Source organism: Antrostomus carolinensis, unplaced genomic scaffold (assembly GCF_000700745.2).
Source record: "Antrostomus carolinensis isolate BGI_N321 unplaced genomic scaffold, ASM70074v2 scaffold7885, whole genome shotgun sequence".
Lineage (NCBI taxonomy): Eukaryota > Metazoa > Chordata > Aves > Caprimulgiformes > Caprimulgidae > Antrostomus > Antrostomus carolinensis.
The window spans coordinates 34171-59577 of NW_010318384.1; the positions used below are offsets into that span (position 1 = coordinate 34171).

The window sequence follows — 25407 nt, forward strand, 5'->3', positions numbered from 1 at the left end:
TCTTGGTAGGAATTTCTTAAAGCCTTCTGTGGTGTTTGTCATTCCCGTTTCATGAGGTTGCAGCTGTAGTAGGAGTCATGGCTTATCCCAGACCAGATTTTGAACTATTACAAGGATAGGGCTAGAAGCTGAAAATATTTTCCAATTAATAGTCAATTCTTTCCCAACTAATTCCACTGACAGTGTTTAGCAATTTAAATAAGCCCTCAAATAAATTAGGTTGTTCAGCAAAAGGAAGGGAGGAGGGGGCTTCGCCTGGAAAATGTAGTCACAGCAACATGGCACTTAAGAGGAAGAAAATGAAGGTGGAAGTCTGGCTTATTGTCAGTGCATCTTCAAACACAGCCAGTCCAAATAGATTTAAAGCTCTCATTAGTGATTGAATCAGTATAAATAGACATAAAGTCCTTTCTGCCTAGAAAGCCTAAAGAGATTACTCAACAGATGCAAATCTTATTCACTGTTACTGACAGTGGCAGAATGTTAAGATAACATACTGGTACCAGATGTAAATGCAGATAATACCCATCAATTGCTACCTGTAATTACAAGTAGTTACTTCTTTTGCACGGGGTCATCTAGCTGTCTGAATTACATTCTCTTTACTAGTCATGCATTTAAAAATACAAACTTGATGAGTAATAGCAGATATGAAGGTGCTTGTATCTGATATCAAGGAAAGCAGGCATTTCCATTAATGATAGAAATTACACAGGGGACTGAATTAAGGTATCGCCACCTCAGCAGTATTCAGTTGTTTGAGGAAACCAAAAAAAGTGACAAATTCAGCCATTCTGGAGATTCTGGAGTTCTACATTCTAGAAACTAGATCGTCTTGAAATCATGTTAACATAAACATTTTACTTTAAGAACAAAACCAAGGTTAATTTATTAGGGATGGTTCCTTTGCTGTTGGTCTAGTTTGATTTACTCTTGCTATTGCTGTTATACTACACTTTTCTTTCTATTAAAATTTAGCTTCTTTCATCAACAAAACAACTCTGAACAAGACATACTGGATCCTTTATGGGGCTTTTGGAAAGATGTACTTGGGTCTGCACAGAAACCTAAACAATTCCCAGTCAGCTTTCTCACTCCTGTATTGAACCTGCCTAGACTAAGCTTAGGGGAAGACATTTGCCTATGAAACATCCACTATGCTAACTGATTAGATTTATGTTAAGATAGTGAGAGATGTTAAACAAATCTGATTGTAGCTGTCAATTCAATTTTAAACTCTAGGTCCCAATCGAATGGAAGTATACTATTATATTTTTCTTAATATATTTAAAACTCCTCAGCATTCTGGGATTGGGTTTTCCTTTCCCTCCTCTAGTTGCTTGAGGCTATATCATGATCTGACCTATATACCTGGCAGACAGCTCCACTGAACAGTACCTCCAGCTGTGCCGTGGCAATCAATGGTCATACCATTTTTCTCTTCTTAAAAAAAAGTGGAAGTTACCTTTTTTCCCTGTCTTCTCAGTGTGGTGATTATTATTTTCCAAGCAAATTAAAGGATTTAAAAAATTGACATATTCTTCTCCTCATTCTATTTTTGCTAATTCTAGGTATGTGAATATCCAGATGGAACCAAGTCTTTGAAGCTAGGAGATTTTGGATTGGCGACTGTGGTTGAAGGACCTTTATATACCGTCTGTGGTACACCCACATATGTGGCTCCAGAAATCATTGCAGAGACAGGGTGAGGATGATTGACTAAGACATAGGTCTTGTAACCAGTTATCTTTGGCAGGTAGCTTCTAACTGTTGTAAGAACTAGAATGTTCTAATAGGATTATCCTCCATCTGGTAACCAAACCACCTATGAGAAATCAGGCATCATTCAGTTCCTCAAAGAGGCCTTCTCCCAGAACCCACCTTTGCCTCCTGACCATCTCCCTAGGACCAGCGCTGGTGCAGTGGAGCTTATTGGTTTGTGTTCCCTGCCTTGCCACACTATTCAGAGCCCGTTGTACCACCATGTCAGCTGCTTGGGGGAAAACAGACAAGCAAAACACAGTGTTCAAGTTAGAAATGGAATAATTTATACTGGAAGAGACTCCGGAGGTCACCTAGTCTAAACCTGTTCTCAGAGCAGATCTAATTAGATCATGTTGATTCAAGTGGCCTCGTTTGGGTGACACATGCTATTTGATAACTGTTGGTTTAATTAAACAACCCAATTTTCTGTATTGAATGGGTGGTTGCATAAATACAAAATAATTTTGTAAAATGGTAGAATTTCACAAGTCGTCTTTCCTTTTACACCTGTTAGTACCTCCATTCCATGCTAGCTGACTTTTGCCATAGCTGTGAGAGTTCTGAATTTGGTCTTCCTAACGAAGGGAGGTTTGTTGCATTGTTTCAAGTTCAGTGCATTTGTCATATCGAGAAATATTTCACAGCTGCAGTGAGCTCAAATGTCAAAGGGCACTTCATCTGCGTGTTTTAGATTTTGACAAACTGAATCTACTGGATAGAAAATAATAGGAAAAAAGACCTCTTTTTGACCTCTAGTGTTTTAATTTCTGTGCTTTAAAAGAAAAGTGCTGTTCTTTTTTCCTGTGTTACTCAAGAGACTGGAGAATTGGTATCTTTCTTGTTGCTTAGCAACACATGATAACCTTAGAGATAGTTAATCCAATATGGCGACTGAGAAAGTACATCCTTGTCTTTTATCATTAGTGATTCTGGATTGGGAAACCTTGGTGCTCAATTGAATCTGAGTATATTCAGAAGATCCTGGAAAGCCTTGAGGCTTATAGAAAAAAAAAAAAAAAATCAATGAAAAATGATGTTATCATGGTTTCCTAAAGACTGTGAAGGATGCTAAGTAAAATGATGCTTAGGTGCAAAATTTCCACATCATCAGCAAGTAACTTAGATCAGATTCTCAATATATATTAATGTAAATGTAATCAATTCCTTGATTGGCATAATTTTTTTTTTTTAATCTTTTAATCCAGCATAAGTAACAGTCTTGTTTTCTCAGGTATGGCTTAAAGGTGGATATTTGGGCTGCAGGTGTGATCACATACATACTGTTATGTGGATTTCCACCTTTTCGCAGGTGAGTGTCCTTGTATGTCAAAGGGAAACACAGTAAAGAACCAAGTTTTTTTCTGGGCAAGTGTTACCTTGGGGGGAAAAAAAAAAGGGAAAAAAATATTATATTGACATATTTTATTTACCTTTTTGTTCTTATTTTAAATTATTTTCACTTGTCCCTATTGTCAAGTTTTTGGGATCAATTTTAGTCATTTTCTAAAGGAGCAACTGGTTTACTGCTGTGTGCAGGGATGCAGTGGTGTGAGGGCTGTTTCTTTTCCTTTTGTCTGCCAGGTGAATCCCAGTTCAATGAACGTGTATACTTTGCCCTCTAGTGCCTCTGTTTGGACACAGCAGCTTACTGGTTTGTAGCGTTGAGGGTGGAGGTTAATGGTAAACGGAGGTGAAGGGAAGAATTTGCTTATGTTGCATTTTTACCTTGTTGATCTTTTTGATGAGAGTCATATGAGTGACAGAGTTTACAAACATGATTCTCGCTACTCAGTGTCACGATATGTATGAGTGAGTTCTACTAAAAAACAAATGGATATGCTTTGTGCCTCAGCAATTTTTTTGCCAGGGAATGAGAAGGACTTGGCATATTTTAACAGGGAATTCTCCTCTTAATTTATAACTAAGTTATTTCTGCACAGTCTGTTTGTCCATTTTTACAGCAAAATACTTAGTTTTTAACTAAAAATCACCAGACTGAATGAGAAGATTTTGCAAAGAATACAATATAAACAATTGTTAATGGAAAAATATCATTTAGTTTAGGTATCTGGTTTTTGCATGCAGTTAGTTCATGTTTAAAACTGAAAATATGTTTTGAAATATTTATTATACAAACAAATGGCAATTGACTGGAATAGAGTTTGGGGGCTGGACATGGAGAATGTCCATACCATGCTATTAGAATTGGGTCTTAACCAAGGTGAATAAATATTTATTGCAAAACTAACCCAAGAGGTAAATTGATGAATAGATGAATTGTTGAACAGATGAATTGATGAATTTCTGTAATGACAGAAATAGGGGTGGATGTGCACAGTGGCTAGAGCCAACAGTGGTTAAAAAAAAAAACCCAAACCCTGCCATTGACTATTTATGATACCATGTTTTTGATAAAAAAGTACTTATCCTTTCAATATCAGTAGCCTGCTAGTACTCAGTAAACTAAATGTATTGTGTGTTTTCCATATCTCCTCTTTGGACTTTGAAAATTCTCCTGTTGTGATAGGTTAACAGAAGAGCCTCATTTCACTATACTTCTTCCCCCTATCATATGATTTCTGTAGCAGGTCCTTTAGAATTGGGCTGGCAAGTGACTTATTTTTTAATCGTCTTTCTGGTTCTTTTGTATTAGCTATATAGTCTCTATTCCAGTGGAAGTCCTTTCACCTCAATATATATTTTTCACCTCAATGTATTAGTTTTTCTGTTCTCATCGCTCCTGACAGCATAACTATGGCAAACACCTCAGAAATGCTGCCACTGTATAAGCTTGCAAATTACACATTTACAGTAGTTGACATAACATTTCTGTTCCATCCCCAAGTCACGTTAAAAATGCACATGACAAATTGACTTCTTTCTCATCTTCTTTTTCATTACTGCTGTTCTACAGTGAAAATAACCTTCAGGAAGACCTCTTTGATCAAATACTTGTTGGGAAGCTGGAATTTCCTTCTCCCTACTGGGATAACATCACTGATTCAGCAAAGGTACTGATATGTTTTCCAACCTGAAATAGTGTTACTAACAAGCCACTGAAAAGACTGTTCTCTGTTGGAAAGGCAGAATAGAAGATTCAGAACAGACTCTTACCCACTCTTCCAGCTGCTGTGCCTTTTTAGTTAGTTAGCTTAACAGTGCTTGATGAAAGCTCAGGTTTTGAAGGCCATTATTTTATTGTCTAAGTGTAGCAGAATAACAGTTGCATTCAGTGAACATCACATGCTATTCAGTTTACTTAATGGTGGGCTGTTATAACAGGTTCAGTGCTTCAGCTGTAAAGTAAGTGTCTCTCTGAATTTTTCCCTCCTATCACGCTTTTAAAACAGAAAAATTATTGCTATGTGGACTGAAAGCAATGAACATCATTTATTCCTATTTTATTTGAGCCAGTTAGAACTTTTCAAGAGGTGCAGCCAGCTTGATTTGCCATTGCTAATAGTTCTTGTGTTATCATTGACCTTTGTATTTAAAATTATTACGTCTGTAGTGTAAAGGTTCCAACTTTTAAGCCCCACTTCTCAAGCCCCCACTTCTCATTCAGTAACATGCTCTAATGATCTCTGAGGACTTTAATTAGCAAGTGGAAATTATTTGTTATCCAGCCAATGAGAATTTGCATTTTTTTCTGCATTTCCCAATGGCTGTTTGTCCATTTGCCAACATTTCCAAGCTCCAGTCATCTCACACTCTTCCAGATGTGTGTTCTGAACAAATGAAGCCCTCAGTCTTGGTACTAAATGTGACCTTTCACTTCAGACTTACACAGACTAAATAACTAACTTGGCTGGTTGGGAAGCCTCTCAGTTAGGTATGTTCATTAGTATTTGCTAAAAGAAGCATTTCTTAAAACTGCAAAGATGATAAGAATATGAAGACTGATTATTTGGAGGCTATAAAAGGTTTTTCAAGGGAGAATTTGGCTCCAAGTACATTAAGTTGTTGATTTGGGAGGGAGACATTTGTCTTAATAGGCTTGTAGAACCATGAATTACATCAGTAAATTACTTGTTAGTTGCAAAACTTGAATGAATGAGAACTAAAGAAAGTTAGTTCGGGTTTGGGGATTTTTTAAAATTTTATTTTACTGACTGCTTTGTATCAATGACCTCTGAAGGTTTATCATATCTGTAGGCACCATTAATGGAAGGCCCATGGAATTATTTGATAAGCTGAAGTCATCTGCTCTAGCACCTCTAAAATACCATGAAAGCCACAATACCAAATCTTTTGGGATTAACCATGTAATTAGTAGAATTAAGCATTTTTCTCTATCTGCCTGTCTATACCAGATTATCCTTAGGTGATGAAATGAGTTAAATGCCTTTTATTCTTCTGGAGCAACACAGAAGAGAACATAGTTTTCAAATCATTTCAGCAGTTTATTGAATTTCAGATGCAGTTTCTTGCTTCTGATTTGCACTCTTTAGGTACTGCTACTATGTGCACGTACACTGCCCATAGAGGATCTCATCTCTCCCAAGTTTGTTCTCATTCTGGTCACCTGCATGAATATATAGAGAACAAACTGGGACATTATAGCTGATTTTTTTAACATTTCCTTTTCATCTGGTTTCAAAAGACTCAGTGAAACATGAATACAATAAGGAAGTTGATATGACATATGCCGTCCAGTATACTCTTAAACCTAAAGGGCAAATTTTCTATTCCACTGAAGTTGCACTGGTATCACTGGGTTATGGTATCAGTGTAAGCTGGGTTTTGTTTTGGTTTGGTTTTTTTCAGGCAGGTAGCAAAAAAACTGCACTGAGAAGATCTTGGTGCAACAATATTTTCCATTGTAATATCCTTTCCCACTCTCCTCAAACTCTTCTTTCTTTTTTTTTTTCTTTTTTATTTTTAATAAAGGAGTTAATTAGCCTGATGTTACATGTAAATGCTGAAGCCCGATATACAGCAGCACAGATCCTAAGCCATCCCTGGGTGTCAGTGAGTAACTTACATTTTACTTGTCTCTAATATGATATTAAATCTGTAAATCTAACCATTCAAGTGTATTTTTCAGAAGCAGCAATACATTTCAACTGTGCCCATTTCTGTTTATTGAACCACTAGTCCCATTTCTGCATAAAAAGAGAACAGCACGAGTCTGAAGGTGGCTTCAGCTCTGACAGCACTGTTAGCTCCTTGCTGACTGCAATTAGAAGGTGCTGGGGGTTGCTATAACCCTGCTTAAACATAACAAGACAGGCAGATGTGTGACTTGGGCATCTTTTTTGTTAATTCACATTCAGCCTGGAAAACAGTCTTCTGAAAAATGTGTCCATGGAAGCACTGTTGTGCATTGTTGGCATCTTGCTGCAATGCTACTTAAAGTACAATCTCCTGTTTCTTGAAGCACTTCAAGATAAGAGAAATAAATTTAGCAAATAAAATACCTAATTTAACATAGGCACTAAGCTCATGGCTGCCGAGTCCTCAATCTTTTTGGGCAGCAGCAATGGGGAACAAAAAAATGCATTGCTTTTTCATCTAAAATCAATTAATTATTAATAAATATTAGGCTTACATGTAGATAGGCAATGTTTATTTCCACACATATTTTAAAAGAGGAACTGAGTATGATCCATGGAGTTCCCTCAAACAAGAGAAGACAACTAAAGTGAGTGTGTCTGTGCATAACAGCTCCTCTCAAACATATTTATGATACTGTATAATGTTTCCACACTTAGGACATGATGGACCATTTAAAATCCTAATTTAAAAGAAAGCCAAATGTCAAATATGCTCTTTATTTTTAACATTATTTCAAGCATGTTATTTTTAACATGCTTAAATCAAACCTGCAGCTTATAATTGTGGGACAGATCAATAGATTGAAAGTATAAAGTGTCACATGGCATTTTAAGAAATAGAAATTCATACATGAAACAGCAATTACTACATTCCTTTCCTCTGTAATTTGTCTTAAACCATTTGAACTATATCTTAGGTAGCAGAGTGCATTCATTTTTGGGCTGCCTGTCTAAATGCTTACTTCGCATTAAAAAGCAGGAAGTACCTGAGAATAATAGAAAACTTCTCTTTTACTCAGTAACAGTCAAACATACTTTTCGTTTTTTCCTAACTTGAATGTTGTGTTTATTCTTATACAGGATGATGCTTCCCAGGAGAATAATATGCAAGCTGAAGTAACAGGTAAACTGAAGCAGCACTTTAATAACACCCTACCCAAGCAAAATAACACATCTGCTGGGGTTTCTGTCATCATGGTAAGAGAAATGAACACTTTTATGCATTGATATTATACTTTGCATATTTTCCTAACAGTGCTCTATGAGCATGTGTGGTGCAAGAATAGCAAAAGCAAAGCTAGAATAGACTCTAATTCTAGTCTTTATTTATGTATAGTGTGGATTGTCTCATCATCGCTTGAGAGCAACCGAGTCTATCACACGGTGCTAGCTAAACTATCAAAACAAGCTTTCAAACAGAAACATGTAAACACTAAGTAATTGTATGTTGAAATTAAGCTTATTAATGATTTAAAATCTCTCATTATAAAAACTGTATTTTTTTTTTAATCATACTGACCACCTAGTTAGTTAAGTAGGCTCTTCCCCTCTGCCCAACCAAATACTGCTTGGTCTTGAGCATACTGTTGTTCAACACTATGCTTGCCAGGAAACCAGACTCCATTTCAGAAGCTTTCTTTGTCGTATTGAATGTTTACCACATTAATTTTGTCCCAATCTAACCACTGCTATTTTTTTTTTTTCTAATGGCAAACTTTGTTCAAAGCATACAAAGGAACCCTGATGACCTATAGTTGAACTTACATAAACAGTAATTCCAGAAGGCAGACATGTGAATCATGGTAGGAGAAATGGAGTGTACTGTTACCAGTACTCAGAACTGCACTTGTAATTGTCCAGTGACTTTTGCAGAGAGTATGCAGCTGCTATTGAGATTGAACTGCCATCCTGTTCTTATCGTGGTCCGTTCTTGCCTAATGCAAGGATGGACAGAGCCCACAAAGAGTATCTTCAGTTACTAAAAGAAAAATAAAACCATCTATGGTAGTAACATTAACAGTTATTTCCCCGTTGGTATTAATTACTCTCAAAGTCCAGCCCACTTATGTTAACAAAGAATTGGTTTATTCATCTGCAAGTAGGTAAATTTAAATAATTTTTCTGCATCCATATATGCAAATACATTTATGTGAATTAAATAGGCCAAAGATTTAAATGTAGGGTAAGTTGTAACATAAAAATAAAAATGAGAGAAGTCAGAAAATTGATTTTCAGGTTCATGCTGTTCTCTACATTTTGTTTGACAGTTTGACTTGACAGTTTGAGAGGGACTTCAGAGCTTCATTCTTTATACTGTTGAGACTATGGATAAGCCTGAAGCTGAAAACTGGTATAAAATGCACTATATGTAATAAGAGCAATTTTAATTCTAACTCTCAGCCCCCCTCCAACTTGCATGCCACCTAAGCCTGTCTCAGATCTCTGACACAGCGTAGCTTCTGGCTTCTTCCTGGTGTGGGGTTTTTCTGATTCTATTAGCTACTGACATTCCTTCAACCAGGAAAGGACACCTCATTAAAACTTTTCATTTTCCCTTTTCCTGCCTCATTTCCTTCTAACAGGTATGGAAGGATGAAAATGCATAATTATTTATTTCTGAGTGCAGCTCCCAGTTATTGCTGAAGGGAAAAGTAACTTCTTGTTCAAAACACTGTAATCTAATGAGGGTTAAGCCCCCAATTTGTTGTTCTTGCCCTGGTTTATCTAGAGCACTGAAATTTAGTTATCTTCATGTTAAGAAGTTCTTCACTTGTACTAGCTCTCATTGCTTAAAAACATTCATATTCAGACAAGCACAGTATTGTAATTCTCATGTATTGCAGTGCATTGCTATATCAGTCCCCCTGCATACTTAATGGAATCCCTTTTAGCATCACTTCATTCAAATATTGCCATCTGGCCAATGCAGATAATACCATCATGTGGCAGATAAGTAAAACTGCACATACCTACTTCAGTGTTCTTGCACAGGAGACTCTTCCTGCCCCTAAAAGCATGTTGCTGTTAATTCATTACTGATTTTTTTTTTTTTTTGTCAATTTCAAAGTGTTCTGTAAATCTAAATTTGTTGCAATTTTGTTAGTTCTGCTTAAAGTAAGTCTAGTTTCTGTCCCTTGCTTCATTCCTTTTTCCTCCTTTCCCAACGCCTGCATTGCTTTCCTCTGAGTAGGTCCAAGGCAATGGTACGTACTAACTGCGATGCTTTGTTCTGCTGCACAAAAAATACATGTTCTCCATTTTTAAAAAGAAGAAAGGAGAAATAACTCAGCCAGTCTGAAGTGGAAAGAGCTTTACAGCCACACAAAAACAGTAAAGGACAATCTTTTAAACACTTACAAAAGTGTTTCAGTATTAAGTGATGCACATTTGAAATGCTCTAAGCAAACAGTGATATAACTAGCTATTTTTTACTTCCCCAGACATGTCTTGGTCTTTTCCACTGGGAGTAATTTTGTGCATTTGTGTACCTTACAATATCCAAAAGCAATCAGAAAAAGATGGGAATCCTATGAAGAGAGAACCAAAAAAAACAAAACCTCTGAAATAAGCATTGTTTCAATTTAAAATAAAAACAGTAAAATTAAGGCTCCTCTTCAATCTTTAGGAAAAAAAAAAAAATCCTAAATTGCATTATATAGGTATGTCTTGCAAGGTGTGACACCTATTGGAGATTGCTGTGAGGACAGCACAGGAGAAAAATCACCATCAACATGAACTGAAAGCACTTATTTTCCCTTTCAAATAGCTTATCCCACCATTGAAACAGCAGTAACAAGGTTATTCACAACTCTTTTTCCAGCAAGCAAAAGATAAAATGCCATCCTGCCAGCATAGCAACTATTTTGATAATAAAACTGCTGCACCTCAAAGCTAATCTCAAAAGCCTAGATGCAGCTCAGCTAGGCATTTCCCTGCATGCTCCATTTGCCGAGTCCGTTGCTAGCAGCAGAGAATTCAATTGTCTACTGTTGAATTTTCTCTTGGTACCTGTACGTGTGTACTAATGCTGTAAAAAACCAAAACCTAAATTCAAAATACTTAACCTCTTTTTTTGGGAACTTTTATACTCAGTACTTTGGTCTGAAAAAGACTGGTAGGAAGGCCTTGGGGGCAGGAGGGGTATCATGAGGCTGCTTGCTACCTCCCCTGCACCAGCACACAGTTTTAGCAGGAGAGTCTGAGTGAGACTGATTCCAGAACAACCTACCATCCATATACCTGCAAATTCTAGAAGTCTTCTATTTGAGAAATCAGAGCTACAAGTCCAGCTCTCTTTGCCAAATCAAGTAAAAAAGAAACTGAAATTCTGGTGCCCCATAATGAAATATGTTTTCTCTACCAAGCTATATGATCAGTTTGGAAAAAAAGAGAGTAAGCACCTTATTTCAGCTGCCCTTGATGACTTTGATGCAGTAAACAACATCTGAAAAAAAATACATGCTAAATTTAACTTTTATCTGAAAATTGGTTCAGTATCTAAAACTAAATATTTTAGTGAATAATGTATATATAATATAATAAACTCCACTAAGAATACATAGAAAATTTCACGTTAGTAAAGCAAGTCCTCCTGAGTGATCAAAAAAAGAAATTGCTAAAGAAAAGGCAGAGCACCTGACCTTACTTTACAATTAGCACATCCCAGCTCACACTGTGAAATTCCACAGGGTCATATAATGCTTACACATACATAGGCAGGAGGTGCCACAAAGGTGAAACATCTTTGTGTTCTGCCCCTCAGTCCAAGGGACACACATTTGCAGATTACTGTAGAAATCCCAGGATGTACGTCATCAAGTAAGTGTACCTTGCACCATTCTACGTAACTGAATAAACTACAAAGACCTTAATTAATCTGTATTAACTTAAATCTGCATTACCACTGGTGCTTGAAGATCTTCCACAAAGTATATAGTTAAGCCAAAAAGTATATGGATTTATAATGATCACTATCGGCCTTTAAACTGTAAAACAAGACCAATTATGCTGTCCCTGTAAGTCTCAGAAAGCAATTTTTGACATATATTTTTTTGACACAGAAACTAGTAAGTTTCCCTCTAGGTCACTTCAGGCATTCTACTGTCAATTAAACATTACACTGTGGTTTTGGTTTAGTATAACTTGCAGTATCCTTCAGAGAGTATGAAAGCTGTCGGCTTCAGCAGAGACACTATGTACTCCAGATAATCCACCTACTGCACTGCAGAGTTCTCTGTTTTCATTCTAACCCGCTACTCTCTTCTCCAGTAAACTAATTTTTAAGTATAGTATTCAGAAATTATGCATTTGTGCCACCGTGTCAGCTTCATGAAAGGTCATTTGTCTACTCTGAACAATAAACAGAAAAGCAGACCCTTTCCTTTAAGATAGAAAAACTCATTAGATTTTTATCTGGCATCCTCACAGATACACTTTTGTACCATGAGGTTCCTTAGAGAAAATTTATTGTTAAGTTTTCACTAAGCATCATTTGATTCCTTGTGTCTGCAAAAACACGGGTACATAAATTTTGCTAAGAGCTCGTACGAAGAGTTCCTGCCACATCACAACCACTCATGTCATTTTTTTTTTTCCACATCAGACTTGCAAGACAAAATTTTAAACTGGCAAACATACATATGGAAGATAAATGTTCCCTATGTTTTCCAAAGTCAGCACCACAAAATGCTGCAATTATATATAAAGATTTCTAATGTTATTTCTCCCTTTTTTCTGGCTCTAATGCATGCACTTAATGTCTTGTACATTGTTTTAACTCTTAAGACTGGGCTTTGATTTAACTGCTCTTTTAATATTTGTGCCTTGGGGTTTTTTTTGTTTGTTTTTAGAACACAGCTCTAGATAAAGAGAGTCAGATTTTCTGCAGCAAGCCCTCTCAGGACTCTGGTAGAGCTGTATTGGAGAAAGTTTCTGCAATTACTGCTGCAGCTGATGATCCTCATGTGGCTGGGTCCAAGACCCTCTTCCCTGCTGCTTCTGAGCCACTCAGATCCCCCATGCCGCCCGCCTCAGCATCTCCTGGGTTTGCTGAGGATCAGCCTGGTGCATAGGACCGATGAAACCAAGTCCAACTGCAGCTCCCTGCATTCACCATAATTTCTCTTCATTTCACATGACAGTTTGTTTTCAGTTTGTGTGCACCCTCTCGTGGCGAGCCCAAGGAAGGCTCTGTCATGGGAGACTGATCTTCTAACAGTGGGTGAGTGAACATGCATTCTGAGTGCTCTTTGCCCTTGTCTTGAGAACAGCAGTAGGGGAAACATTCTGGCAATGTTAGATGATTTTTAAGTTATCATCTGTGTTAGTTTAATTAATTGCATTTCACACAGCCTTGGGCTCTAAACAGACTAACTGATGGTGTAGCTAACCATATTTTTATACGAGCAGTGAGAGGATGAACAGTTACACAGCCTCACCTCTACAAGCAGAACCTGTTCTGTTCTTCTGATGAGGATTCTCAGAAAAGTGGGAGAGGAATACAAGGGAAGAAAACATATTCACCTTCTATTCTGATGCCTTTATTTTTAAGCCAAGTTTGTACTAAACTTGAAGAATCAAATTTTCACAAAAACTTTTTTAGTGGACTAACTGTAAAGTATCATTAGACAAACGTTGGAGATAGAGGGAAGGATGGTTGTTTTGCATAAAGTTTGTTATCGGACTTGCAGGCTGCAGGGTAGTGTTTAGATAATATTAATTTAAATAAAGTGATGTGGGATGTAAACATGAGCACTGGGAATTTATTTGTGACAAAGACTGAAGTCAAGGAAGCCTTTTTGTTCTATTTTCTATCCAAACCACAAGTGTCCCATCCAAGCCTTTCTCTAGGGTCAGACTACCTATTACATAAAATAAAATCACTTAGGACCTGTGAATGGAAAGCCTGCTGCATGTTACCTAAGCGAGGATGAATGGAGCAGTTCTAGTTCTAGGGTGAGCTAATACAGGAGCTACTACAAATAGCTGCCATCAATAGCTATTAGAGGTTTGTCAGTGCAATCCCCCTATTCACCTGGTGCAGGCACTGGAAACAAGGATTGGGGAGCAGCTATCCTTAATCTGCAGTCACAGATTAGATGAGGTTTTATCTTTACCATCATGCTTAGTTCAATAGACTATGTATTCAGCTTACTCATTTCCTTTGCTCGTTCTTACAAATTGGTCATAGTTAATTTTCTTTCTTAGCTATAATTTCTACTAGAATTGTAAAAGAAAGACCTGCAATAAACTTTCTTCATTTAAAAAAAAAAAAAAAAAAGTCATTTATTTCTTTGAGAACTCAGTTTTGTCAGTGAAAAAGTCATCTTATTCTCTCTGGAGAGATGGAACAGTTAGGTACCTACCAAAAAAGATTTCATAAAATTAATTCCCATAACCTTTTGAAGTTCATTGACTCCTATGGAAGGCATAGGTAAGCCATGACTGAACATGAGCGTTTTACCTTTTGAAGAGGAAATTAAAGATCAAAAAGTGCCAACTGATAACTTAAGGTCATGGTACAGCTGAAAGATATACAGCATCTTGGCAAAAAATGGGTTGTAAATGTATGAAAACACACTACATGTCTTAAACTATGATAAAAAGGTTGGGTTACAACCAGTCATTGTGAATTAACTTCGTTATGGGTTCACTGGAGTAAGTTCGAGATATTTATTTGGAGAATATGGGAATGGCCTTTGTATAAAATTCTGTACATTTATATATTGGTACAGTGCAAAAATATGAAAATAACAGAAACTTGCAAGAGTCCATTAGCTAGCCCTGTGTGCGGTTGGTAAATTCTGTAACAAGTCTTAGACTAAGCTAAAGAAAGGATAGATGGAGCAGGCTAACAAGGAAAGGGAGCCCCTGACAGAGACGACAGTGACAGACAATTGAACTGGCAGATTAGTAAAGAGGGGGCAGCAACAGCGTGATGAACACTGGGCTGAGTTCTGTTTTTTTCTAGGAAGATGGCTATGCAGCTGCGCCCAAGGTCTAAGTATTTATTTTACAAAGGAAAAATTGTCTTGGATTTGCAGAGATACCTAACAGGATGTGTTCCACAAAGCCTCATGCATACATAAAAGAAAGGCCGATAATTTGCCTGGTCAACAGCTGCCAGTTCTAAACTATTCATTTGTCTCGTGGAAGAAGAGAGTAAAGACATACATACCCCGAATTCATGTCCTTAAGTTCATGACTGATCAACATCTAAACATTCTTAGACAAGGTCTTTGATTCACAGGGCAGAGGCAGTTGCCAAAACACCGATTTAAAAATAGCGAGGACAGCTGGAAAAGATGATCTCGTGGCCAACATGATAAAATAAAAACATGGGATAGCTGGGCACGTTCTTAACTCTGTGTGTGACATCAGGAAAGTTCTATCACTACTCCATGCCTTAATTTAGTGCCACAGATGTTAAAGCTATGAGTGCATAGGTGGTATGTTTGTGCTGATCAGGGTATCACACTTTAACATAAAAATAAAGACGTGATGGTTAACACTGAAACCCTTAATGAAGGCTCTTAAGCATTATGTTTGGTTTCTTATCTACTGCACTTTGATTTACTCCTTCTCTCTTTGTAGAACCATCAGTTGCTGGAAGAAGGCAAAAATAGAAAATAAATTGTAAACCAGAATTATGCTATCTGCTATGAAACAACTATAGAAACTGTAAACTCAAATTATACCTTTGTCAACGATCACTGTCACCTTATTTCATAAAAGCAGCTGGAATTTATGCACCATTTTGATAGATATTGATTATATCCCAGGTTTTTTTCAAACACTCTAGTGACAGCACAATTGCTACCATGCCTACATTTAAAAAAAAAAAAAAAAAGTATTAAGAAAAAAGTATTTTTAAAAATTCCCAGTCTTTTCAGCTCCTTTGAACAGGACTAGTTGCTCATATATCCATCTGGTTTCATATATCCCAATAGAGCCAATTCCTGCAGTTCTAGATTTGAAATCCCAGAACTGAAGCCTCACCTGCTGTAATTCAACATAACACCAAATTTACTGAGATTCTCATCAAAATTTACCCTTACAGACAACTACCCCCATTCTTGAACTTATTAAATTAATTACTATAATTGTCAAAATACATTAAAGGTAGATGGTATTTTATTATGAACTTGCTTTCATCAAGTATTGCCTCCTGCTTAGAGCTAGTCATTAAGAATATTTACATAGGCCCGTAAATCTTAATTTGGACGACTTCAGTAAGCAAAGATCTCGTTTTAGATGCAAACATAGTTCCCTCCATCTGAACTGAACACTTGAAGAGAAGCTAGGAGGAACTAATGACTAAAACTAACAGATTGGAGGGTAATTTTTCCTAAATTAAATAAATAATATTTTATTTTTAAAATTTAAAATATATAAATTAATTACATACATAAGATACCAGAAAGTATTTTTAACCTACTTATTTGGAATTTTTCCCTTTCTTTCCTCCTGCCTTTTCTATATATATATATATATATATATACAAACCAAACCAAACCAAAACACAGGCTTTTCTACTACAGTAGAGTGCACCCATTGCACTGGACTTAAGAACAAAAAGCACTAAGCTTTCTGTTTGAGCTGGGAGGTTCAGTGTTTTAATTCAAAGAAACAGGTCTTCTAAGACCTCATTAACCTCTCTCAACAAGAGAGGTCCTACAATTCAGGTGTGTGGTGAGAAGACTACGGCGACAACGGTAACTTCCACAAGTAGCAACATCCAATGCCATCTTTCTTGCTCTATGCTTCGAGAAGACACCGAGTGTGTATGAAAAAAGTTGCCAAAATACACAATACAAGTGATGAGGCATCCTTCAGTGGGTGCCAGACACTTTGTGTTCTCTCTTGGAGGGCCCTGGTGAGAGAGGAGACACTCCAGCACCCTGGTGTGCCTCAAGGACATCAGAAGAAAGATCCTGTATATGATTTCCAACAGTCATCACAGCTTTGGCCTTTATGAGAAGACTCTCATTTTCCTAATCTACTTGAAATAAAAAAAAATGTTAGTTAGGAAGCAGTACCACTGCCTGTACACTCTCCAAAAAGGGCTTCAAATTCCTAGTCACAGAAATTATTCTGATCATCTCAGGCTAAACCAACACATTTATGCAGCAGCAAGAATTTTTTTATTTTAAAAGTCTCTTTTAAGCCTGGTTTTCATATCTTTCTTCCCCTCAGCAGTCACTGGTCTAATTAATTGCAAACTGATCAAGTGAATTTACTGTAGTATTTATTCACTTTTCTAGAAATATACATATTTATCAATTATCTTTCTTTTTAACAGTTTTTAAATAGGAAATTATATTTCACATTTACTCGTCACTTCTTTCAAGCTACATTCAAACAGCAAATGGAAAGCAGCAGAAATGCACAAAAGTAGTAACCTATCCAAAATTCTGAAATGCTGGTTAAGAATGATTTAAAAAAAATTTTTTTTTTTATTTTTTTTTTTTTTTTAGATTAAAAAATGGCAAGCAAATCAAACACTCCTACTGCGATCAGTTTCAATGTTTAATCCATACAAATAGGTATCTAGTTGAACTTTTCTGTCAGGGGAATCCTTTCTAGGGGGACTTTTGGTTTGTTTTTAAACTAAATTAGCATTGTAAATAAAAACAAAAACCAACCAACCAAACCAAACAAAACAAAACAGGGCAGGGGCTGAAGAAGGAAGCTGGCATGCAACCATCCACCAAGAAGCTTTTGGAGACAGAAAGCCCAGAGCAAGAACCGTGCAAGATGCAGGTTTTGGAGAAGCACAGCTTCACCAAGAAGTACCAGCAAAAAATTAGAACTTGAAGAAAACATGTTATCATATCTCAAACTTTGCCCATTTAGCAAGCATGACATTTTGAAAACCTCACGTTGTCTATTCCCCTGCAACACAGCATAATTTCCAAAGCACACATCTAAGTGTCTTTAGTTGACTAGATGATGCAGTCCCAAGTACGAACTTGTATGTCATTTCAGATTTTACTAAATATACAAATCTCTTTGGTTTCAAGACTGCTTTCTGATATTATCTCAATTCATTTACAAGAAAGTAGTTGTATTTCCCATAATTTTTAAAATTTTAAAAGTATAAAAATATTTTACATACTCTTAATAATAATGTACTTCATAATAAGAAGTCTCCACTAAAAATAAACTATTTACAGATACAAGTTAGAATTTATTCTTTCTAACTTTGTTTTGTGTGTTTTAATCCATTTTTTTTTTCCTCATGAGACTGTCTGTATTTCAATTGCAGCGCTTTAGGTAAAATGTAGTTGAATTTTAGTAAATCTAAACAAAATTAGAAACCATTTCCTACAGTTTTTGATCCAGGGCTTTTAAAAAGGAGCTTTAAATAATGATGCATAAGCACAGACATGCATCATTAACTGCATTAGTTTACTGAAGATCTTAGGTTGGTTCTGCATAAAAGTAAACTATTTTGGATTTCACGTAATGTTGTATCACGTGGGAAACCCAAGCGAGTGACTCATCTCACGCTTTACACAAATCTCCTTACCCTCTATCGGAAAGGTCCCACTGGTTCAGAGCAGCACCCACAGAATGTCCATCTCTGGTTTTCTGTAACTAAGATGCCACCGGTTTCTCAAGAACAATATGGGATTACTTCTAAGAGAAAGAGAAAGCAAAACAGATGCCAACCACAACAAGCAGCACGCTTAAATCTCTGTGAATATGAAACTTAGTACATCAAATGGAAAAGCTATAATCTAGGTAAGTCACCATATCTAGGCCATTCTTATTCAATATATCTAACAGCAATTATGTCCTGGTTACAGTTGCAATAAATTTCATTTCCCACAGAAGTCCCAGTTTTTAATTTCCTTTTGCTACAGAAAGAAATGAAAACATTTTTTTTCTTCCAGGACACCAGTTCTGCATTAAAAACATAGGCTGGGTTTTTGTTGCTGCTCTTCAGGTATGTGGAATAACTGAAGAAACACCACTGTTCCTTAAAAATCCCCAGCCTGATCCCACACGTTAAAAGCACCACAGCAGATAAGGTTCTCCATAATGTTTCTAAACAGAAGTTCTATTTGCATATTTTTAGAATTACACTGAGAACTCATAATCATACTAACTTCTGATAATAGCTGTAAAAACCAGCTACTACCGTGCCATAGTAATATTAACAACTGGGGTTGTTTAGTCTGGAGAAAAGGGGCTGAGGGGAGACTTTATTGCTCTCTACAACTGCCTGAAAGGAGGTTGTAGGGAGGTGGGTGTTGGTCTCTTCTCCCAAGTAACAAGTGACAGAAGAAAAAGAAATGGTCTCAGGTTGCACCAGGGGAGGTTTAAATTGGATATGAGGAAAAATGTCTTCACGGAAAGGGTTGTCAAGCACTGGAACAGGCTGCCCAGGGAAGTGGTTGATTAAATCCCTGGAGGGATTTAAAAGACGTGTAGATGTGGCACTTGGGGACATGGCTTTGTGGTGGACTTGGCAGTGTGTGGTTTATGGTTGGGCTCAATGATCTTAAGGGTCTTTTCCAACCCACATTATTCTACTATTCTAAACTCTCCCTTTCCTAATAAATAACAACCTCCATCAGCAGAACATCCACAGATCACTCTTTGGATTATCTTGATATCAGATAAGCCCTTTCAGACATTTATTCTGCTAAGTGCTAAATCAGCAGAGTGGGAATCTTTAGCAGAAACAAAGTGCTGCAGGTAGGTGAAGGACTACCAAGAGTAGTACCAGAAACAGTAATAAATACATATACTTTGCACAAGGCACACTTTCCAGGTGCAGAGGCTTTTTGATAACACACAACTGAAGAAATCTTCTCAAGATTACTCTAGCATTCATTTACCTCTGCTTGCTGTAACACCATTACACAAACTTCCATCAGAGAAACCACCACTCTGATCACACCACCATCTCTTGCCAGATCCTACAGCATTTATACCAGCAATTTTCACAAAACAGAGGGGATTTCAAGCTCCTTGTGCTAAGCATTTCCCCACAAACCAAACTTACAGCACTGCTGCTGACCAGCCTTGCTCTTAGCAGCAGCAAACGCTGCTTTCCACTGCACCTGCCATAAACTACAGCTAACACCGTTTCCATTTGAACTTCCCACAACAGAAGAAAGTCCAGACTGTCACATAAAAAAAAAAAAAAATGCTCTTCATAAATGCTCCCTCTGAATTTTGAGGAAACAGAGGACTAGGCTCCCCCTTTTCCAGAATATTCTGCAAATAACAGCTAGCTGAGGTCCAGCTGCAGGATAAAGCCTGGCACCTGTGGATTAAACAGATTTGAGGCAATCCATTTGGCACAGGTGCTGCCCTGAATAGACTAACAAATACCTGAATAGTTGGAAATGTAACCCTTTTTTGCCACCTCATCACAAACAGCATGACGTGGACTAGTTCAGCCGGAGCTGAGGTCCCAAGTGCCAGCCTGGCCCCGCAGGGCAGTGTGGGGTTATATTTGTCTACCCGTGAAAGGAGGGCTATGTCCTACTCACCAAAGCCACCAGCAGAGCAGTCCAGGATGGGGGTGTCTTCACAGGCTTGCTCACAGAGCAGAAGGCAGAGATGTCCTTTCCACAGAATGGCTGCAGCACTCGTAATGTGCAAAACACTACTCGGCTCTGCTGCTGCTGCGTCCCCCAGGAGTACTTGATACTATCGCACAGCTGCCCATCAGCGAGCACTGGCTGGGTGCAACTCAGGACAACACACATTAAAACAGTTGTCCTTGCAGTTTGGGAAAGCATCTCATGATTAACAGGGCCCTTTCTAAAACAATCAATCTACCAAATCAACTCCCCATGGAATATTTTGGCTCTAAGATCAGAAACTATTACTTTTATCAATAATAAAGTGTTTCCTAAGTCAGCAGGAGATCATAAAGAAAAGACTTTCAGGATTTCCATTTGGCAAAACACACCTTTGTTTGGGATTTTTTTCCTTCCACCTAGCCTAGGAAACCCACTCCTGGCTTGAGACAACTGTAAATTGCACTTCAAAAGCATCCCAATTTCCCTGAACATCTTCTGATATAAGGCTGTGAATGTTGTTGAACTTAAGGAAGTGTGAGGAACAAGTTTTGCATAACAAATGTTACTGCTCAGTACACTGGGCACTTACCACAGACAGGACTATAGCCTTCATTTAACCAGATCATCCTTCTGCTACACAAAACATAAAAATGTAACTCTACTGATACCACCATAACCACATCAGTATGAAAATGTAGAAAGCACAGAAAACTTGGTCACCATTGCATAAACACCAGGAGTACTTTCACTGCTTGCCAGAGCACCCATTTCCTCTATTGGGAATATACACTGAATCACAAGAACCCAGTACTCCACTGAAGCTCCCAATTACAAATGTCATTTTATTTAATTTTTTCACTCAAACTGAATTTTCTCATTCAAAATCTTTACTGAAAGAGACAGTAGTTAAATGCTTAGAAAAACAGAACTGCTCCAGTAGGCAGCTAGAGAAATGTATGTATCAATACAGATATGGAATGTAAATTTCAACTTATATAGATCACAACATACAAAGAAGATTTTTATGCAATACAGACTTACAAAACAATAACAGTTCTTTTCACAAATATTTTCACAGAGTTCTGCACAGCAATCTTGTAGAAAAGTAGATTTGTGCAACACCAAAATAACTTATTGTTCCTTAGTATAAATTATTTTTAATTTCCCAAAAGAAAGAGGTAATTTAGTATGATTCGGCAGGATCTGACTGGATTTGGTAATAGCGAAATAGAAAAGATATTGTTGCTATACAGAGAACAGGAGTATGGCATGTGCTACAGTACTGCAGGGGCTAGTTCTGGGGAAAAAAGAAAGTCGCCTCCAAGTCTAGTGCTTCTGCTGCTGTATAGAGGCTGTGCACCAACCAACACCTGCCTTTTAGTGCTTTCACAGTCAGCCAGCAGAAGTGTGCTTTGTACTTGCACCTGTTAAAAAATACCTGCCTCTGTGGGTTTCGAATTTAAGTTTAAAGTCTTCAAAACAGCCTTTCTGATTTTGAGGAACAATCCACATTTTGGTGTGCTTTGAAGGAGACACCAGGTAGAAACTAAAAGGATTCACGCTCGATGTAACACAAACTCCGTTCCCGATTTCTCTCTCCTAACTGCACAAAACATACAACTAAAAATGAACTAACTGTCTAGGCCTAGAAACATGCTTGAATAGTAACATTGATGGAAATGATTTGCACAGTTTAAAGTTCCATTAACCATAATTTAAATATTACCATTGACTCCCAGAAGCTTTAGTGCTGATGTAGTACAATCATTTGGAAAAGTACGAGACACAGTGTGGTACAGATAGCACAGATTAAAGTTCCCCAAACATCGTCATTCATTTCCACTATGTTAAAATCATATATTCCTCAAGGTTATAGATAAAGCTTCAGAGGGAAAATCTGTTTCTTCATAATATAGCTAGAATGTGAGTTTTAACCACCTTTACTTTAAGTTTCTTTTACATACAGGGACCAAAATAGACTTCTCATTATGACTAAAAATATAGATTTTTAACTACAGAACCCAGCAGCCATATTTCTGCTTCTTTGCCCTTCCCCCAAAAAAGTCAAGCAAAGTCTACAAAAATAGCAATTAACTTTAAAAAATAGGTTGCTTCTTCCATCAAATTTTAAGTTACATTCAGATGTAATATAGCTATTTATAAGGAACAACGTTGTGGCAGGACACCAAGGGAGGTGTGCTGCATTCAGTTTCCTTCGGACAACAAGCTGCCCACATCAGTGCTAATCTTGGTCTCTGTGGAGATCAGTATCTGGTTTGATACTCGTGGTGCCAACGATTGAAATCATTGTAGAAAACCACTATGCTCCCAGATGCCATGCCAGTCATTATACACCTAAGGAAAGCACAAGGCCATATTTGTTAGTGAACCACCTCATGTTCAGATTATAAATCAACACACCAAAGAGTTACAACAATACAGGCACGAGAACCTGAGGCAATGACCAACTTCCACCAAAGACAGATGGAGCTGGAAGTGCTCCATATACCAGAAAAGTCAGGCTTCGGGGGCTCCCATCTTGAGCTTCCAAGGACTCCAGCAAGCCGGATTTGAATAAAACTGCCATCTGCACCACCTCTGACAGATTTATGGATTACAAAACATACAAAACATCATGCAACAGTTTGCCTGGTTGGCGTGAAGCTACAATTGAGAGTTGGACAATGGAATTGTTTACCAGCATCACTGTCCTGCAAGGCCACTTTAGATTTCCTGGGATTACTTCTTGGATTTTGGGGCATATTGGAGTGGGGTGAAGCCCTGGTGAAGCATCAAAGTGAAGGCTAGAAGAAGTGTTAATTTCAGTTTCACCTTTCTCATTTAAGCAGATGAACTACATGAAGTAATTGGGTGTGGGCACAAGACTTCAGCTGGAAATGTTAGTGTTTGGATTTGAAAGCAGTCTGAAGGCTTTGGTTGTTTTGGAAGATCCTGGAGACAATCACTGTGCTTTCCCACTGAGGCACCCCTTCTTTCTAAATTCCTTAAACTTGGCCTACTACTAGAGATCATTTAGATCCGTTTGAAAAGCCATGACCCTGACATAGCACACAATTACAAAAGCTTCTATATCATCTTTTCTTCTATCTCAAATTAAATTTTTGTGAAAATCGAAAGTATGAGGGTGTATAAAATTCTGGCATTTTAGGAAAAAAGACTCAGAATTTTAAAAATATTCAGAGTAAAAAGCTGTAATTTTTCCTTCAAAAAAAGGCTGGCTATGAAATCATCAAGACAGTGCATTTTGATAGCATCACACTATTTCACTTCAAGAGCGCACCATTTTGATTGGTTTTACTTTTGGTTAAAATGTCTTTTTACACAGTTACACATATATGTTCATGCATACCAAATAAATTACTCTGAGTAATTACCTGTAATTACTGAGTAATTACTGAGTAATTACTGAGTAAAATAATCTGAGTAAATCTCTTCAGAGTTTCTGTGTCTTCAAACCCAAAGTGAATAGGTTCCTAATGTGAGTACACAAACTTCTAGATGTCCATATTAAATTTCACTTTATTGACATATGAAGATTATGCTGACATGTGATTTAAAGATTCTCTAAATGCAAAATTTTATAAATTTCAGAGGTCTAAAATTCAACAGCTGTAACTCCACCTTTTAAAATATTTTTAACAGCATATTTCTAACGGAAAACTGTTTCTTCCAAAATGCCTATAATTTCTAATTATCCTTAACAACAAGTTCTTGAATCTTTAATTGAAGTCCACAGATTTTGCTGGCTTGAATTTTTTTAAGTTCATTTTATTTAAGTTTTAGAAAGGTAGTCCAGGTAAAAATCATAAAACATTCAGTACAGACTTCAGTAAGTGGAAGGTTCTCTTAAAGCAATATGCTTTACTGCATAATGTGGACATTCGTAAGGGATTTGGGAGCCAAATCTGCTTGAAAAGTACATAGGAAGTCCACTAAGCAAATACAGCAAAGCAATTAAAAATCTAGCCTGCAAGATAAGAGTGTACAAATAAAATTGTAAACATCTATCTTATAAACAAACAATACTTTTGTGATAAAAACACAGAAGGACTTTTAAGTAAAGCTGCATTGAAAAGTGTAATGTAAAAATGCAGCAAAAATATTAACTGCCTTCAGTAGAAGGAATATTCCAAGGAGGGTCATTCTTTATGTGGCTAAAACAACTTTCCTAGAAATTAAAATTAGTATTTGCTTTAGCAAAATAGGGATGTATGGAAGGAATCTTACTGTGCAACTATTCTAACTGTTCTATTTTTAACATATATTCTGGAATTAGGACTGTGACTTGTAAGTGAAAGAAGAAACATGAAAAGCACATATGTAAACTTCCACCTCCACGTGACCCACATTGTACATTGGCACAAGCCAATAACTCAACCTATCCTGAAAAGTCTGCCAAAGTAAGATTTCTTGAATCTCTCTTCATTCCTTCAGGAGCTGAAATCCTGAAAAAGATTATCTGCCCTAAATATGACATGTTAGAAAGCAACTTATGCAAGTGCAGGATTCTCAACATAATCACCAGGATCCATAATCACCAGGATCTGTGATCTACAGAACATCAAAATCAGAAATGCAATTTAATTGCAAGAATATATTCTGTGAAATTCTTGTGAAGACCAGACTTTGCTCTAACCTTTGGTCATATGACAGAGCCATGGATCGGATTCCAGCATCACACCCTGGGTAAGCAAAAAGCTGCTTGAGGTCCCACATCTGCCATACCATGACAACTCCATTGTCTCCACCTGTAAGCAGATACTGTCCATCTCGACTCAGTTGTATTGCCTAAGGGAAAAGCAGAGGGAGATTTGTCAGATAAATGTGTGTTGCTCTTACTCCCCCTCTTTTAGTTTCATAAAAAGTTTCATATTGACAGCTGAATGTCTAGGGAGACTTGATACCAATACATGCTTTTGGGAAGTGTATTGGGTTTGATTTTGGTAGTGGAGGGGCATAGGGGTGCCAGAAGCTGCCAGAAGCTTGTCCAACACAGCCAATGCCAGCCAGCTGCAAGATGG

At 37.2% G+C, this 25407-nt stretch overlaps 1 protein-coding gene across 1 annotated transcript in view; it reads left to right on the plus strand.

The window, feature by feature from the left end:
* The window catches only part of DCLK2 (doublecortin like kinase 2), a gene marked incomplete at its 5' end in the record, with an annotated part of 43906 nt that extends 30830 nt beyond the window's left edge, over positions 1-13076 (plus strand). Inside the window, 6 exons of the mRNA XM_010168875.1 lie at positions 1572-1705; positions 2996-3073; positions 4679-4775; positions 6655-6735; positions 7902-8018; positions 12671-13076. Coding sequence (XP_010167177.1) covers positions 1572-1705; positions 2996-3073; positions 4679-4775; positions 6655-6735; positions 7902-8018; positions 12671-12892 — 729 coding nt within the window. The remainder of the gene's footprint in view (positions 1-1571; positions 1706-2995; positions 3074-4678; positions 4776-6654; positions 6736-7901; positions 8019-12670) is intronic.
* Between the last annotated feature and the right edge of the window lie 12331 nt (positions 13077-25407).